The 19689-nt window shown below is 38.9% G+C and overlaps 1 protein-coding gene across 1 annotated transcript in view; it reads left to right on the plus strand.

The window, feature by feature from the left end:
• The first annotated feature begins 395 nt into the window (after positions 1–395).
• nampt2 (nicotinamide phosphoribosyltransferase 2) overlaps positions 396–19689 on the plus strand; it is a 58799-nt gene continuing 39505 nt past the window's right edge. Inside the window, 8 exon segments of the mRNA XM_087994576.1 lie at positions 396–434; positions 10819–10842; positions 10844–10877; positions 10880–10948; positions 12745–12848; positions 14394–14496; positions 14499–14519; positions 15259–15390. Of these exon segments, the coding sequence (XP_087850702.1) occupies positions 396–434; positions 10819–10842; positions 10844–10877; positions 10880–10948; positions 12745–12848; positions 14394–14496; positions 14499–14519; positions 15259–15390 (526 nt within the window).

Consider the following 19689-nt stretch of genomic DNA (forward strand, 5'->3'; position numbering starts at 1 on the left):
AGCATGTGTAGAGAGAAAACAGAGTTATGTTTTGAGTGTGCAGTGACCCTTCTTCAGAATTTCTGTTTTTATTTCCAACTTACCATTTAGTTCTCATATGCACAATGTAACTAGAGATTTCTACAAAGTGCTTGATAATGCTTAAAAAAAAGTTGTAGTGAATTGACTGTAAATTATAATTGTTGAAAATTACATTTAAAACCTCATTTTGCTTTCCTTCAAGTTTTCATTGTTTTCCATTGTTTTCATAGATTTGAATCAATTGTACCATGCTCTGGGTTCCTCACTCACCATCTTGATCTTGAGTGTTAAAGCCAAAAGAATTATTTCAGCATTTGATGTGCACAGCTTTATGTTGGAGCTGATTCATCAAAATTGTTTTACTTATATCGAGCATGTATTGCCCATCCCTGATTGCATTTGGTAAAATAATGGTGAGCAGTGTTCTTGAGTTACTGCAGTCCTTGAGACATTGTTAGGAACAGAGGTCAGGACTTTGACCCAGATACTGTGAAGGACCACAATATTGTTCCAATTCAGATGGGTCACTTGGAAGGCAACCTGATGTTCCCAAGCAGCTGCTGCCCTTGTCCTTCAAGCGAATGAAGTTCAAAGGTTTGGAAGTTGTTATTGAAGGATTCTGCATGAGTTGCTGCAATGGATCTTGTACTTAGTACACACACAACCTTCATTGCATCAGTTATGAAAGGAAAGGAGTGGTGTAGGTTATGGATGGGGTAGCAATGTCCTGATGGTATTGAGCTTCCTCAATGTTGCTGGAGCTGCACTCATGCAGGCAAGTGGGAAGCATTGCATCATAGTCTTGACTTAGGTGTTGGACGAGCCTTGGGGAAACAGGAGCTAAGTTACTTTCTGCAGAATTTCTAGTGTCTGACCTGCTCTTATAGCCACTGTATTTATATGGCAGATCCAGTTCAGTTCCTGCTCATGGGATTCAGGGATTATAATGATTTTGAATGTCAAGGGGTGATTGGTTAATTCTTACTTGTGGGAGGTGGTAATTGCCTGGTACTTGTCTGGTATAAAAGTTACTTGTAACCTATCAGCTCAAGCCTGATATTGTCCTGGTTTTTCTGCATCTGGATAAGAGCTGTCTCAGTATTGAGGAATGGTGCATGGTACCGAACATTGTGGAATCACCATCCTCTGGGCGAAGAAATTTCACTTCATTTCAGTAAAGCAGCAATTGCTGAAGACAATTGGGCCTATGACAGTATGCTGAGGAATTCCTATAGTGATACTTCTGGCTAAGATGATCAACCTCCAACAACCAGAACCACCTTACTTTGTGCTAGTTATGACTCCAGCCTGCAGAAAATTTCACTCCTAATTGCCCGTGACTCTTGTGCTAGGGCTTCATGATGTCACATTGAGTCATACGCTGCCATGATGTGAAGAGCATCACTCTCAGCTCACCTACCTTTATTTTAAAGCACCTGAAGAGAAGCTGTTTAATTGTCAGTGGTGTAAAGCTGCTATCAACTGATAGAGGAGGATAATTTCCTTACCCTTAACAATTTGCACAATATACGATGTAGCTGTATTTGAATGTGCAAGTAAGTGCGACCTTATCATCAGCTGTAGTGTTAAAGCAGTGGTGATATGCACCTACAGCCAGTACCCAAACTGAACCGAGGAAGGTGAAGCCATTTCAAATTTAAGCAATATTTTAGTAATATGAAAGAAAAATATTGTGAATTCTGGAAATCTAAAATAAGAAACAATACTTTCTTTCTACAGTTTTTTGCCTGATGTGCTGAATTTTTCCCCAGCTTTTATTGTTTTTAAACTTTTTAGTGCTGTGAAACAAAAAAAAATTTAGCATCAAGTTTCATTTAGATTAAAAGGTCCGCTTTCTCTCGCTATTGATTTTACAAAGAAAAACAGTTCCTTATCACATTTCACCAGATTTTACATGTATTATATATTGTCTGTAATATCCTTTAAAATCTTGAAGGCAACAATTTTACCAATTAAAAATCAATGATGCAACTGTGTATTACTTGAAAACATTTATAACCTTATAATTTTGATATTTTATTTTCATATCTTCTATTGTTATTAGCGCTTGTGAGCTGTATTGTATATGTCGTTTTATTACTGTGGAAATATCTTAACTTTTTCTAGTATTGCAATACTATTTTCAATTCATTCTCAGGATATGGATACAGTAATTGCTGGCAATGCTGACATTTATTCCTTATCTGAGATGCTCTTTAGCAAGTGAGGGCTGGCCTTTTTCATGAACCACTGAAGTCCATATGATGAAAGCACTCTTGCAATGCTGTAAAGTAGGAAGATCCAGGATTTTGAGCCAACAATCTTGATGAAATGGCAATCTTTGAGCAAGTTGTGAAGATGCCAGACTTGGAGGAAGCTTGTTGTCTTGCATAGCATTTAATGGTGGAACTGCTGTCGTCTGTGTTCTTCTTTAGTTGTTTGGAACATCATTCTTGCTTCTCCTTGTCACACAAAACTATTTTGTTTAAATATGCTTTTATGTATTTTTCTGCCTTTTTCTGGTTGTCTAATGAAATTTAAACTAGGTCAGCCAGTTGTGGTCAAGGTATTGTTTTCTGCATATCCTAGACTTGAGATAACATGTAGAGCCATTTTATGGATATAGATATGAACAGCATAGCTGAATAAAGGTGTTAAGACATAAGGATCAGTGGTGAATGTGTTTGAAAAAAATAATGACTACATAAATCTCATGGAATTAACAGAATCACTGCATTATTATAGCACAGAAGGAGGCCATTTTGCCCATTGAGTCTGCTGTAAAGATCTTTTGTTTTTGCTTCTCTGTGTTCTTGTTACGGATGATAAAGCATAAAGGACTATTCAAAAACCATGGATTGTGGGAGGGATTGCTGGATGGTTTAAAAGGAAGTTCTGAAACTCATTACACGTGTTGTTTACACAACTAGTTTGTTCAACTTTTGAGGGGTAGCTGGTTGCAGATGGCTGGCCAGGGTGTGCACAAAGTGAGATTTGGCTGACAAGAAGTAGTTGATTGGTTTGTGGAATGGTGACTAGTTAATCATGACAAATGTCTTTAGCCTGCCAGCACTATCTGATTGGCTCCTGGTAGCTGAACAGTTTGTGGTGTGAATGACGTTGCCAAACGACTCTGACCCCTGGAAGAGGAGGTGATGTGTGTCACTACAAAAGGATATAGCTGAAGCCTGAAGAGGTCCAAATATCTTCTAGCACAGTGGTTGTAAGCTGTTGTTGACCTTTTGATTTGTAAACCATTTGCCCTGTGTTCTAAAGTTGAAGACGTATACTGTACCTTTAAGAGAGGTTGAATGCTGTTCTGAATTGAGAGCTTACATGCGCCTGTGTATGTGATTAGATGGCAATCCCAGAATGTACTGGAAATTTGAAAATATGTAACATTTGGCCATGAAACGGATACCTGAGTTTTGCTTAATCTTTTGACAACAATTCAAATTTAACCAAGCAGTTTAAATTATGCCCCTGGATGATAAAACCCAATTGAGTTTGAATTTACTGTTTTGTCAACATTGAACCAATGAGATGATCCGATGTTGGAGGGGTATGAAATGTAGGCATTTTGAAAACTGATCAGAGAGCAACTGCTGTTGAGACAGAAGCACATGGACATCTTGCTCTCCAAGAAATTAGGAATCCCTCTCTATCATAGATACCTTTTCATATGTAACATTCTCACAGTAAAAAGAAAGAAGAGGAGAAAGTGAGGTCTGCAGATGCTGGAGATCAGAGTCAAAATGTTGATTCTCCTGCTCCTTGGATGCTGCCTGACCTGCTGCGCTTTTCCAGAACCACACTTTGACTCTGATCTCCAGCATCTGCAGACCTCACTTTCTCCCAATTGTCATTTAATGCTCACTTTTAGGGTAAACACAATAAATTGATGTTATTTTCTTTAAATAATGGAATTTGGGAGTGCTGTATCACTTGTATTTTAACAGATTACAAGATGGGGCGAGCTTTTCTGGGTGTTTAGGTCAATTAACAAAGGGGTTCCTCACTGTGGCATAACAGTTTGGGGGCTCGGGTCTGGGATCTGGACAGACTTGGACAAGATTTGAATTGATTTGGGGTTATGAAAGATCGCAGCAGACTTACACACTTGGTGATTAGTGTCCTAGTCTTTAAACAAAACTTAGGTGAGAAAATTTGTTTAATTACGGTTACTTGTGGTTGGTTAAATTAGAAGTGAGGGAAATGGCTCTAAAGATAGCTAAAGAGATTCTGGAGTTTGAAGATGCTTCCCAAATTTGCCAAGAGCGTTTAGAAAGCTAATTGCTTTTTGAATTAGCAAATAGGTTAGAATTGGGTTTAACCAGGGACCAAAGTAAAGCTGAAATTGTAAAGGAGTTGGTCAAACACTTAGGTGTATCAGAGAAACAGACAAATGCATAGAGTTAGAAAAACGTAAATTGCAATTGAAGCAACTGGAGTAAGAAGATAAAGAAAGGCTCTTAGGTTCTTTGAGAAGGTTCTTAGCTGAGCAAAGTGAGAGAGAAGAAAGCGAAAGAGAGAGAGAATTTAAACTTCAGAAATTGTGAATTAGTCAGGAAAGTCAAGTTAATAGGATGGAGATGAAAACAGAAGGTAGTGATGTATACAAATATGTTAAAATATTGCCACATTATGATGAAAAAGATGTTGAAGCCTTCTTTATTTCATTTGAAAAATTGACATGGCAAAAATTGGCCAGAGAACTTGTGGGTAATGCTAGTTCAGACTAAGCTGGTCGGCAGAGCTAGTGAGGTATTTGCAGTGCAGTCAGATGAGAGATCAAGAGATTATGCAGATGTCAAAAAGGCTATTTTAAGTGCTTATGAATTGGTACCAGAAGCCTATCGACAGCAATTCAGAAACATAAGGAAGGAACCAGGTCAGACTTATGTTGGATTTGAAAGAATTAAACATAGTCATTCTGATAGATGGGTGTGGGCCTTAAAAATAGTTAAGAATTATGAGGCTCTAAGAGAGATTATTCTGCTGGAAGAGTTTAAAAACTCACTTCCAGAGATGATAAGAATTCGCGTGGATGAACACTAATAATACGTAAATAGTGATAGATAGAAATTGGGAGAATATTAGTAATAGTTAACCACAAGTGAAAAAAGAAGCCCAAAGGGCGAATAGGAGGTTAAAGGCCTCAGGTGTGTCCACTGTGGTAAGGTGGGACAAAATCACAGTGCTGGCAATTGAAGAAAGGTACTGTGGGAAAAGTTGTGGTAAAAGAGGCTAAGCCAGTGAGATTAGTGAAAGTAGTAAAGGAAATCCCAAGCAAAGTTGAGGAGCTGCAGGATAGTGTATGGCCTAGACAGAGGCTGGTGCCAGATCTCTTTAAAGATTTCACCTCTGAGGGTAAAGTTTACTCAGGAGGAGCAAGGAATGAAGGGAAAGAAGTTACAATTTTGAGAAATATGGGAGCTAATCAGTCTGTAATAGTTGTTACCAGTGGTAGGAGATCCTTCAAAGCCAGGTTTAGTGGTCCCTATCAAATTGAGAAAAAAGTTGAGTCAGGTAAGCTATCTGGTAAAGATGCCACATAGAAAAAACTGCATTGGGTATGTCATCTGAATATGTTTAAATTTTACTATAATAGAGACAGGGAACTGGAGAAACAGGTGTTAGTCACTGCCCCGTAGGATGAGGAATCAAATCCAGATGTCGTGGAGTTTGATGTGCCTCAAAATACATTAAATAATGAGGAATCCTTGAGGAGTGGGATAGGTTAGTGAGTTATCTGTCTCAGGAGCAAAGGCCTGAGTTGAAAGGTTTATTGCAGCTGTATGGGGACATATGCAAGAATAAGATAGGGAGGACTAATGCTGTTGTGCATGCTGCTCGATAAACAACATTCCTATAGACTTAATCTTCTCAAAACCACACAGGTCCAGAAGGAAATGGATGGGATGCTCAATGAAGATATCATCAAATCGAGTCAGAGTGAGTGGAGTTCACTGATTGTGTTAGTTCCCAAATGGGATGGGACTCAATGATTTTGTGTGGACTATTGGAAGGTCAACGCCATAACAAAATTGGTCACACATCCAATACCAAGTTTGGAGGACTGTATAGAGAAGGTTGGACAAGCCACTTATATCACAAAGGTGGACTTACTGCATGTTTATTGGCAGGTACTTTTGTCAGAGAAAGAAAAAGAAATTTCTGCATTTGTAACCCCACATGGGCTATATCAATTCAAAGTGATGCCCTTTGGAATGAAGAACGCATCAGCCACATTCCAAAGACTCATGAACAGAGTTGTGGCCAGATAAACAAATTATGCAATACATCTGGATGATGTAGTGACCTTTAGCGAGTCATGGAAAGATCATATGATACAGTTGGCAGAGCTCTTTGAATAATTATGAGAAGTAAAACTGGTAATAATCTTAAATAAAACAGAATTCACTAAGGCAGAGGTGACGTTCTTGGGACATAACATTGGTCATGGAAGTTTGACCCCAAGGAATGTGAAAACGAAAGACATTATGGAATTTCCATGACCATCCTCGAAGAAAGAGGTGCTTCGATTTTTGGGACTAAGTGGATTCTAAGAGACCTTGGATGCAGCTTCATCACTCCTTGAAAGTGGAGTCGCAGGTAGATAGGGTAGTGAAGAAGGCATTTGGTATGCTTTCTTTTATTGGTCAGAGTATTGAGTACAGGAGTTGGGAGGTCATGTTGCGCCTGTACAGGACATTGGTTAGGCCACTGTTGGAATATTGCGTGCAATTCTGGTCTCCCTCCTATCGGAAACTTGAAAGGGTTCAGAAAAGATTTACAAGAAGTGGAGGATTTGAGCTATAGGGAGAGGCTGAACAGGCTTAGGCTGTTTTCTCTGGAGCATCAGATGCTGAAGGGTGACCTTATAGAGGTTTACAAAATTATGAGGGGCATGGATAGGATAAATAGACAATGTCTTTTCCTTGGAGTTGGGGAGTCCAGAACTAGAGGGCATAGGTTTAGGGTGCGATGGGAAAGATATAAAAGAGACCGAAGGGGCAACTTTTTCACACAGACGGTGGTACGTGTATGGAATGTGCTGCCAGAGGAAGTGGTAGAGGCTGGTACAATTGAAACATTTAAGAGGCATTTGGATGGGTATATGAATAGGAAGGGTTTGAAGGGATATGCGCCAGATGCTGGCAGGTGGAACTAGATTGGGTTAGAATATCTGGTCGGCATGAACGGGTTGGACTGAAGGGTTTGTTTCCATGCTGTACATCTCTATAACTATATGACTCTAAGTTTGTTCCAAACTTCAGCAGTGTGGTGGCACCAGTAACAGACTAACGAAAGAAGAATACAAAATTTCAGTGGACAGAACAATACCAGGAGGCACTTGAGAACTTAAAAGCAGTGTTATTCACCACATCAGCTTTAGCTTCGGCAATTTTTTTTTAAACTCTTCAAAGTTGCAATTGACGCTAGCGATGTAGGAATTCGAGCTGTACTGCTACAGGAAGACGATAATGGAATTGAATGTCCAATTGGCTACTTTTCAAAGAAACTCAACACCCACCAGAAAAAGTACTCTACCATCGAAAAATAATTATTGGATTTGGTACTGGCCTCACAACATTTTAATGTTTATGTGATGAATAATGTATTAGAAACAGTTGTGTACACTGACCACAAATTTCTTACGTTCTTGGAAAGATTTAAAGACAAAAATATGAGACGATTTTGGTGGACTTAAGTTACAAACTTTTAATTCACAAATTGTACATGTTGTGAGTCGTAAAAATGTGATAATATATGTGCTGTCGTGGATTTAAAGGAAAATATAGATAAGATTTCACCGATTCCAATGTTATATATATGTGCAGAAGTTAATCTGGAACATATAATTTAGATTAATGACCTATGTATTTCATCGTAATGGGATTAAGAAGTGGAAAAAGATTGAAGCCATTTTTTCATTATGATGGTACATTCTTTTCTTAAGGGGAGAAATGTTATGAAGTTGAAGATGTGTACTGTACCTTTAAGACAGAGTGAATACTGGTCTGAACTATGAACTTACTTGTGTATGTGACTAAATGGCAGTCCGAGAGTATACTGGAAAATTGAAAATATGTAACATTTGACTGTGAAACTGATACCTGAGTTTTGGTTGCTGTTTTGACAACAATTCAAGTTTAACCAAGCAATTTAAATTATACCCCAGGATATTAAAATCCAGTCAAGTTTGAATTAATTGTTTTGCCAACATAGAACCACTGAGACCAAATCATGCTTGACTATTCTTCTGGAATTTTTTGAGGATGTAACTCTGAAGATGGACGAGGGAGATCCAGTAGATGGAGTGTATCTGGACTTTCAGAAAGCTTTTGATACAGTCTCACATAGGAGGTTATTGAGCAAAATTAGGGCGCATGGTATTGGGGGCAAAGTACTAACTTGGATTGAAAGTTGGTTGGCTGACAGGAAACAAAGAGTAGTGATAAATGGCTCCATTTCGGAATGGCAGGCAGTGACCAGTGGGGTACCCCAGGGATCAGTGCTGGGACCGCAGCTTTTTACAATATATATTAATGACATAGAAAATGGTATTAGTAATAACATTAGCAAATTTGCTGATGATACTAAGCTGGGTGGCAGGGTGAAATGTGAGGAGGATGTTAGGAGATTACAGGGTGACCTGGACAGGTTAGGTGAGTGGTCAGATGCATGGCATATGCAGTTTAATGTGGATAAATGTATGGTTATCCACTTTGGTGGCAAGAACAGGAAGGCAGAGTACTACCTAAATGGAATCAAGTTAGGTAAAGGGGAAGTACAAAGAGATCTGGGTGTTCTTGTACACCAGTCAATGAAGGTAAGCATGCAGGTACAGCAGGTAGTGAAGAAGGCTAATAGCATGCTGGCCTTCATAACAAGAGGGATTGAGTATAGAAGCAAAGAGGTTCTTCTGCAGCTGTACAGGGCCCTGGTGAGACTGCACCTGGAGTATTGTGTGCAGTTCTGGTCTCCAAATTTGAGGAAAGACATTCTGGCTATTAAGGGAGTGCAGCGTAGGTTCATGAGGTCAATTCCTGGAATGGTGGGACTACCTTACGCTGAAAGACTGGAGCGACTGGGCTTGTATACCCTTGAGTTTAGAAGACTGAGAGGGGATCTGATTGAGACATATAAGATTATTAAAAGATTGGACACTCTGGAGGCAGGAAAGTTTCCACTGATGGGTGAGTGCCGAACCAGAGGACACAACTTAAAAATATGGGGTAGACCATTTAGGACAGAGATGAGGAGAAACTTCTTCACCCAGAGAGTGGTGGCTGTGTGGAATGCTCTTCCCCAGAGGGCAGTGGAGGCCCAGTCTCTGGATTCATTTCAGAAAGAGCTCTTAAGGATAATGGAATCAAGAGTCATGGAGATAAGGTAGGAACAGGATACTGATTAAGGATGATCAGCCATGATCATATTGAATAGTGGTGCAGGCTCAAAGGGCAGAATGGCCTTCTCCTGTACCTATTGTCTATTGTCTATTGTCTATTGAGACGATCTGATATTGCAGGGTATAATATGTGGGCATTTTGAAAATTGGTCAGAGAGCAACTGCCATTGAGACAGAAATGTATGGAGAGCTAACATATTGCTCTCCAAGAAATTAGGTATCATTTTCTATCAAAGGTACCATTTCATATGTAACATTCTCCCAATAAAAAGAAAGAAGGCGACCCAGGGAGACCTTCAGTTGGAAGAAGGAAGACACAGAAGATGAGAGCAGCTGTGTGGTTTGAAATTAAGTTCATGTAATTTTAATAAATGTCTTATTGGAACAACATAATGTTATAGAGCTGGAGGCAGATAATAAGCAGTTCAATGAAAGGGGGGCGTCTCATCTCATGCCACTCTTCTGACTTCTTCCCATAATCCTGAACGTTCTTCCTTTTCAAATAACTATCTCATTCCCTTTGAATGCCTCGATGGGACCTGCCTCCATCACACATTTGCAGGCAGTACCTTCCAGACACTAACCATTCACTGAGTGAAAAGAGTTTTCCCTCATCACTTGTACTTCTTTTACTGAAATCTGCACCCTCTTGTTCTTCATCCTTTCATAAGTGGGAATAGTCTCTCTGCACTTCCATCAGATTCATTTCAGCCCTGTCTTTAACGTTGAATGTAAGGTTGGGCAGCTGGGAAATTAGATGTTTAGTTGTCAGTGACTTGACCATTATTGGTCTTCACTTTCCATTGTGGAAGATTCTGGTGCTTCAAACTGAAGGGCAATCCGCTGTCAGTAGGACGCCCTTTTGAGTACAGTAGTGACTGGAATTGTTTGGTCATTCAAATAAATATATTACCTTGATTTTTACAGTTGCCAGTTTATACAAGTGCCACGATTTTGTATGAATATTGAGTCCGCCTCTGCTTTTTAAAAATTGTTTGTAGCCAGCAACAATAGCTGCTAGATAACACTAAGAAAATTATAGATTCATATTTGAAGAAAATTGAAATAGTTGATCTTTCCTAATTGTCTGTCTAATCCTGGGTATATTACTTTTCTATCCAAGTACAGCATTTTTTCCCTTTTGGTCCTCCCATACTTATGCCCTCTCTGTGCTTTTCCACTGCTCTCTGCTCTAACGGTTGTTCCTATCTGTAGTTTTTGTTTTTTTCCCTCTGCACACTGTGGTAATAACTTGATCTTCAAAAAGCTTGTGAGAGATGACAGTGCTGCCACTCCTATGTTTCTTTTTGAGGTGGGAAAATTTTATTTTGGGATTTAAAATTATTGGCTATAGGTACTGAAGACTTTTTTTGGTTCATCAGGTTACTCATCTCAAACAGTATCCATCCGGTTACCAATAAAATCTGCTCCTGCTTTGAATGTTGAAAAGAAAAGAATTCAAAGAAATTGTGTTCTTTGGATTACAGTGTATTCTGAAGAAATGTCTATTAGGTAAAATATTTGATGACCAAGGATTTTAAAAATATCAAGAGCAAAAATCTTTGACTCAACCAATCACAATTTAATATAACTTCTGGTCTTATAGTTTTTATTTGTTATGTGCCAGCTAGGAAGCAGGATGCAATCCAACACATCCTTGACAAGCCCAAGTTCACTGAAAGTTATCCTTGATTTTTAGCTATACTTTTATATTGTTTTTGTAAGGCCATATGCAACAATATTAACAAGAGCTGTATTCAAACCCCCTGGGTGAAACAAGGATTCTGTAACATGCTATAGCAAAAAAAAAACTGCAAGTTCTGGAAATCTGAAATAAAGACAAAATTCTGGACACACACATTCATGGAGAAAGAAAGAAGATGAACATTTCATGTCTGAGCTCTGATGAAAGATCGCAGATCTGAATGTTAGCAGAGCTTAATGTTTTTGATGTGAGTCCCAACCAGTGGTTGGAGAATTGATGGGACCCCCATGTAGCTTTCATGTGAGAGGCCCAAGTGTTCAGTATCAGATGTTCTTGATGATTTAGGAACCTTACAGCTGAGATCCCATCCCTGAGGGTTACTGGCCACCCTGGGGTCTACACCTCTCCATTGCCTGCATTGCCACTGGGAGCGTCACCAGGGATTGCCACAGGATCCTTAAACTCGGGTGATTGAGGGCAGAATGTTGGTCTTGGGGAAGGGATCACTGGGGTGAAAAGGTTGGAGATGAGAGCTCAGAGGCAAAGGAACATGGGTGACTCTGTAGCTACCCCCTTCTCAATGTCAAGTCCCTCAATCAGACAATATTTATCTTGGAAAGGGGATCCCCACTCCTCCCTTTAAGGCAGCCACAGGCAAATACAATACTTTTTACCTGGCTGACTTCACTGAGGAATTGGAGGCTCTGTTGCTCAGATGTTCTTCCTGAGCCATCATAAATTCTGATGGGTTCAGGGCTAAGTCATGTCACTAATGTACCAAAATGACATTCCACTACAACAGACTAATTTCTCACCTTGGCCCATTCCCACGTCCAGTTTAATTGCAAGAGATTTTCCTGCTGCTAGACAACAGATGTGTGCCTTCTCCCAGGATTAACTGGACCCATCCATCATGTTCCCCATTATGATAGGCTGGATTAAATTCCTGCTGTTAACTCTCTTTTTTCTCCAAGGGTGCTGCATAACCTGTTGAGAATTCCCTGCACTTTGTGTTTTTATTTTGCCACGTGTTGTTTGCTGACATTCAAAAATTGTTTCCAGCCTTTAAGTTTTGTTTTTCCACTGCCATTCCCCCATCCCAAGAAGACTTTGTGGTGATTTATGATGCAGTCATTTGTGTTTCATCTATAAGTTGCAGCTTATAGCTTAATGTCATGATCTTCTGAAATCCTATGGCTGTTACAGCCTAATCTCCATTTGCAATTGCAACAAAACAGCTCCAGGGATTTGGGAGGGTAAAGGAGATTTATTATTCTTCCTACAACCCTCTTGTTATTACTTTTACATATATGGAATTAACTATTACACAGCAATAAAATTGAAGTGGATTGCAGCTTACACTACTGAGTATATTATAGTAATAATTTTTCTTTTGCTGAAATGTAGAAGTTTCTATTTAGATTTTTAATAATTGATTAATGAAAAGCTCAATTTTTATTAAGCCCCCTGTGACTACATGTCCTGTCTTATGAATTATTTTTGGCATTCAGTGAATTTTCTAATTCATATTGAGGGTATCTATCTCTTAGAGAACCTTCTCCCTTTAGGATCTTACCCTGATATAAAAGCAAAGCTTATACAGGTTCAGTCATAACAGAAGAAAAGATTCAATAAGCCAAACAAATCTATGAGCTCCATTCCAAGCAGTCTGTCTTTCATGAGGAAGGATGGCGATACATTAAAATTGTAGAAAATTAGTCCTTTAGAAAAATTATTAGAATGGGTGAGTGATCTTATCAATCTTGCAAATATATCCTTTTCAGGATACAGAATGCGTCTTTCCCATTTACGGCTGAGGATCCTGGGATTGTGTTCATTGGAGTTTAGAAGAGTAAGGGGAGATCTAATAGAAACTTACAAGATAATACATGGCTTGGAAAGGGTGGACGCTAGGAAATTGTTTCCGTTAGGCGAGGAGACTAGGACCCGTGGACACAGCCTTAGAATTAGAGGGGGTAAATTCAGAACAGAAATGCGGAGACATTTCTTCAGCCAGAGAGTGGTGGGCCTGTGGAATTCATTGCCGCAGAGTGCAGTGGAAGCCGGGACGCTAAATGTCTTCAAGGCAGGGATTGATAAATTCTTGATGTCACAAGGAATTAAGGGCTACGGGGAGAATGCGGGTAAGTGGAGTGGAAATGCCCATCAGCCATGATTGAATGGCGGAGTGGATTTGATGGGCCGAATGGCCTTACTTCCACTCCTATGTCTTATGGTCTTATGGTCTTATTATCATGTTGTGTTAGTTTCACAGTAAAATTGTAAATCCAGGGATGTAAATTTGAGGAATATGATTTCATGCTTCAGTACTAATCAGTGTGTGTGCAAAACAAAGTTGTTGGAAAATCTCAGCAGGTTTTGCAGCATCTGTACAGAGAAATCAGAGTTAACGTTTCAGGTCCAGTGGCCCTTCCTGAGAACTGAAGATAGCTCAGAAAATGATTTTTTTTTTTACATAGAAGCTGGTAGAAGAGTTTCTCTCCACAAATGCTTCCAGATCTGCTGAGTTTCTCCAGCAATTTCTGTTGTTGTTTCTGATTCCTAGCCTGATTGTTATCCACTCCTTTGTCTGTCCAACTGTTCTTCTCTCTCTGTGGGCTCTATTTCCACCTATCGTCTACTCCTTACCCTCTCCCACCCCCACCCGTTTTCTGTTTCTGATTTCCAGCATCTGCAGTTCTTTCAGTTTGAATTTAATGTGACCTTGTTAAATATATGAAACAGGGGATTGTTGTTTTGGGATTTTAATAATTCTCAGCACCAAGTACTGTCCCTGTATTATTCCTTTAATCCAGAACTTATACTGATTTTTTAAAAAACTTTGTCAAAGTTACATTATTAGAGTTAATGATTACCACATTCAGTGAAGTCTTGGGACTTGATTCAGAAACAGAAACCCATTTGTTGGAGCATATTGATCTATAGCAGCATAATGGCTTCCATAAACACTGCATGTAAGTGAGGTGAGAATTTTCAGTGATTAAAAAAAAGTTTACTAAAATCTACAAAAATCTGAGAAACTGCAAAACAAATTTAGATTGATTTATCATTTTAAATCCTGACCCCCCTGAATCTGAACTGATAGCTTAAAATTTGTTTCCACAGTACATTCATGCACTACCTGCTAAGTGAAGTAGACATTGTACAACTGGCATATTCAATGCAATACAGTATGATTCTCTTTAATTGTAGCATTATCTGATAGTAAATTGAAATCCTGTTTTACTGCAGAAACACAATGGACTGTTACCTGTCCGTATTAAAGCCATTCCTGAAGGAAGCATCATTCCTTGTGGAAATTTTCTTTTTACAGTGGAGAATACAGATCTGAAATGTTTTGGTTGACAAACTACATTGAAATTTGTTTTTCCTGCTTCTTATTCAACCTCGATACCTGATCCTGTCAGAATTCTTTGGGTTAGGCGGTTAGTATAATGGAAGTAAGTGTTTGTTCCAAGTTTGGTACTGCTGTCTCTCTTCTCCTCCTAAAGTCACCCTCATCCTCATTCTCATCCTCACCCTCATCCTCATCATCATCCTAACCCTCACCCTCATCCTCACCTTCACCCTCATGCTCATCCTCACCCTCATCCTCACCCTCAGCCTCACCCTCATCTTCATCCTCACCCTCACCCTCATCCTCATCCTCATCCCACACTGGGGAGGCAGAGGCAGCAGGCTAAGTTAGAAATGTTAATGATGACTAGAGATCAATTTTAAAAGTGGCAAGTTTGCTCCTCTTCCCACTGTTCAGGCCATTAAAATGACCTGAATGACTTCAGCCTCTTGTAAACATACTGTAATTTGAAAGCACGAATGGTAAGATAGGTTGGAATCCAATGGCTATTCTTATCCCACTCGCATTTATAATGTCAGGCTGTAAGGACTGGTGCAATAATAACTCGATCTGTGTTCAATCACCATATTCTGTGCACTTCAGATACATTGAAAACTTGCTGAATATTTAACGACACTGACTCTTAAACCAGTAATGAAATTCAAACTTTGAGACTCTGTGAATTAAAATGAACTGAACAGTCTGAGGGTTTTTTCAGTATTAATCAAGCAGAAATAAATCTAAATACTTTTTCTCAACAGACTATTCTTGTTCAGGTCTGGTTTCCTATCACTGTTGCTACCATATCCATAGAATTTAAGATTCTAGCTCTGTATTTACATAAAACATCAGGAAGTCTGGATAGTCTGGAGTCCAAATTATATGACTTTGGTAAAAGGGACTCTCTTCTTAGGATGTACTTTTTTTTACATTCCATTTAAACATTAGACGCAGTTGTCTTTCACTAAAGTTATTTTCATTTGAGATGAACAATAAACCATCCTAATGCATGTGATTGCAATGATGTTTGAGCAGTAACTATAGGAAAGTGAAGTTAGAGATCTTTCAATGCAATGGGACAGAATTTCATAAGTCGTTGTAGAATCATGGAATCCCTACAGTGGAAACAGGCTATTTGGCCTGACAAGTCCACACCAACTCTCTGAAGTGTGTCCCACCCAGATACATTCACCTACACTATTACTTTACATTTCCCCTGACTAATGCAAACAAGTTTCACATCTCTGAACACTATGGGAAATTTAGCATGGCCAATTCACCTAACCTGCACATCTTTGGATTGGGGGAGGAAGCCGACACAAACATGGGAAGCAAACTCCACACAGAGAGTCACCCGAGGCTGGAATCGAGCCCAGGTCCCTGGCACTGTGGGGCAACAGTGCCAACCACTGAGCTATTTTATTTGGATCATTTATTCAAATTAATTGGTTTTCACCGTTTTCATGTTTTGTATGTAAAGGAATTGGGGCTGCTACCCAAATGTGTCACACTATAGTTCATCTAATAGTTTATTTTGTATTGATTGGCATGAGTCAAAGGATTTGCTTCTGTAGTGTAGAAATTTAGTGTGTAATATAGAAAGTTACAATGAATGATAATGTTTTGATTAGAAATGAGGGGCAATTTTCCCTTGATTTGCATTCAATGCATTTGGAAACCAAGATTTGCTGGTTATCAAAACAAAAAATGTTTTGGAGTAAGTTGATTGGATTTGTGCTATATTGTAAATTACTCAAGAACAATCAGATAAAGTCGTTTACCAAAATGCACCCAATCATCTTGATAATGGCTGGCTGGATGCAGACAAAGGAAAATTCTCTCATTGGGAGTTCTTCAGTGTGACCTAGACAAGTTGAATGAGTGGGAAAATACATGGCAGTAGAACTATGATGTGCATTAAAGTGATAGTGGAAACAGAAAGCCAGATTATTATCTTAATGGTGATATGTTGGGAAAGGGAGAGAGGTGCAATGAAAGCTAGTTGTTCTTGTACATAAGTCGCTAAAGGTAAGGATACAGATGCAACAGGTGGTGAAGAAGGCAAATGGTATGTTTGCCTTCATAGGGAACAGTGATGTCTTGCTGAAATTGTACAGAACTTTGGTGAGACGATACCTGGAATACTGTGTGCAGTTTTGGCCTTCTTTTCTGAGAATGTTCTGCTTATGGAGAAAGAGCAATGAAGATTTACCAAACTGATTCCTGGAATGGTGAGGCTTATGCATGCAGTGATACTAGATCAGTTAGGACTATATTCTTTGGATTTTAGAAGAATGACAGTGTTCTCATTGAAATCTATAAATTTCTAACAGGACAATATAGAGTAAAGATTGGAAGGATTTCCCGATGATCGAGGAGATCAGAACCAGGGACAATATGAGGATATGGGATATGTCGTTTAAGGCTGAGCTGAGGAGAAATTTCATCGTCCAGTGAGTGGTGGAATTCTGTGGAATTCTCTGCAACAGAAAGCAGTTGAGACCAAAGATGGATGACTAGCCATGATTGTATTGAGTGGCAGAGCAAGTGCAAAGGACCGAATGGCCTACTCCTGCTCCTATTTTCTGTATTTCTATATTTCATGTATTCTGGCTAAAATGGGTTAACTTCCCTTTGCTCACTGTAAATTGTAACATTTGTTAAAGTAGTTTTCTTCTGAATATAATGACGTGAGTTGGATTTCAACTCTTGGATCATATTTCTTCCATTTTTGACCTCTGTTGAGAGTCCTAAAGCATGGAGTAAAAAAAAATCCTTTTTGTGAAGTAGCTGTCAGCTTATTTAGCTTTTTATAAGTACATTAATTTTGTCAGCAGAATTTAAATATAATTAAAAATTGCAATCAGTGCAAATACTCTCAGAAGTTTGATCTCGTGGACAGAATCCAAGGTGAAAATCTCAGACCTTATATAGGCATTAGATGCATGCATTTTTTTGAATCATGGATTCAGTCAAAATTTGGCATGTTAACCAGCTGTAGCTTGAATTTTTAAACCTTATTATCCTAAAATTACCCTTGTCGCAATATACATTCCTTGCTTGTATTATCTTTCAAAATTATCAATCAAAGAAGCAGCTTTTCATCTCAATATTTGATTATATTGATTTATGTTAAATTTTTGATGGAGTTGATTTTCTACTAAATGCGTCTTGTGACTCTATGACTGTGTTAATGTATAGTTCCTATAGATCTAATCCAGCCAAGTGACTATCTATAAATCAACTTAATTCAGACAAGATGTTAGAGAAAATGTTCTTCCAAGATTGTAGATTACAAAACAGAAGCTCTGAATTGTGTTTCGACCTTGGAGAAACTAGTTTTCACTTTTTTCCTCCAATCCCAAGAATTTTGCTTAGGCTGAAACATTGGTTAATCAAAGTGAACATTATTTTCTGGTTGACAAATGCTGGGTCTGTGTGTCTGTTGAAGTTTGTAATGATATTTGGATCTAGTTTCCACAGGCCTGGTACTACATACTCCTGGATACAAAGTGTTTTGGGAAGATGGGGCAAGAGAGAAAGGAGATGGGTGATAGTATTGGTACAGCAGCTCAGATATGAATCTACTTGCTTAGAATTAAGAAACACAGAAATTTCATAAGACCATGAGATATATGGACAGGAGTAGGCTGTTTGGCCTCTTGAGCCTGATTCACCATTCAAAAGGAGCATTGCTGATCTGACATTCCTCGTGTCCACTTTCCTGTATTTTCCCTGTAACCCTTGATTTCCCCCACTGATGAAGAATCTATCTATCTCAGTCTTATGTATACACAGTGACTGTCCCCCAACAGCTCTCTGTGCTGTGAAGAAATTCCTCTTCATCTTAGTCTTAAATTGATACCCCTTTATTCTGTTACTATGTCTTGGACTCTTCCATGAGGGGAAACATCCTCTCCACATTTACCCTGTCATGTTCTTTCAGAATCCTATCTGGTTCAATACAATTAGCTCTCATTCTTCTAAACTCCCAGTGAATAGAGTTCCAACTTGTTTAAACTTTGCTCATAAGACAGTCTCTCCATACCAGAGATCATCCTAGTGAACTTTCTGTGAACTGCTTCCAATGACATATCTTTCCTTAAATAAGGGGACCAAAACTGCTCACAGGACTCCAGATGTGGTCTCACCAGCACATTGTACAGCTGCTATAAGACTTCATTACCCTTATACTCTAATCCCCTTGAAATAAGGACCACCTTTCCATTAGCCTTTCTGATTTCCTGCTGCACCGATGTGCTAGCTTTCTTGCAAAACTAGCCTCAACTCTATTTGTATTGCAGCTTTCTGCAGTTTTTCTACATTTAAATAACATTATGATTACACAACAGGATATGTTCGATCGGCTACTAACCAGTGGGAAAGATATGAAGTGATATTGCAAAATAATCAGAAAAGATACATTCCAGTGAAAAGGAAAGAATAGGAAGGACTCACAAATTCTGCTTAACTGAGGAAATTAAAGATATTACTGAACTGAAAGAAAAAGCATATAATTCTGCAATAATAGATGGCAGTCAGAAGATTTGATAGAATATGAAGAATAGCAAAGAATGAGTAAAAGATTAAGAAGGGGGTGAAATTAAAGTATGAGAGTAAGCTAGCTAGAAATTGAAGAAAAATATGTTTTCTAGAGGGCTTCTCTCCTTGAAATCGAGCAAGGTATTTCAAGCAGTTCACTTGAAATGTATCACATTATGTGTGCACCTTGCCTTTTGGCACCCCAGTTATGCTACTGTCCATTCAGCAATGCCTGAATACTTGCCACTGCTGGGACCTCCCAAGATTGTTGGTCCTGGCACCATATTTAAATGCCAACTGTGCACCTGGCCAAGTGCTGCCAGCCAGGAGTTGCCCTTTATATTTCATAGAGGAAAGGGAACAAAAAAGAAGTGCTCCTGAAGCCTTCTATTACATAGGTTGTAGGGAGGACAGTTCATTGTACACAGAAACTCAAATTCAAACATGTATTGCTACTTTACATCACCACTTCTCTGATCGACAATCATTGTAACTGCAGCTACAAGAATCAAGCTACCCAGGTTTTCCATCTATAACGTCATCCCATCTTAGGACCCTGTCTAAGGAGGTTCTGCTCTTTCCCTAGTGTCCAGCATAGTCTAATATCTTCTCATTATTTAATATGGGGACATTACAGTACTGGAAAGC

This window comes from Chiloscyllium plagiosum, unplaced genomic scaffold (genome assembly GCF_037043375.1).
Source record: "Chiloscyllium plagiosum isolate Xiang-an unplaced genomic scaffold, Cpla_swu_hap1 HiC_scaffold_14, whole genome shotgun sequence".
In the NCBI taxonomy this organism is placed as follows: Eukaryota; Metazoa; Chordata; class Chondrichthyes; order Orectolobiformes; family Hemiscylliidae; genus Chiloscyllium; species Chiloscyllium plagiosum.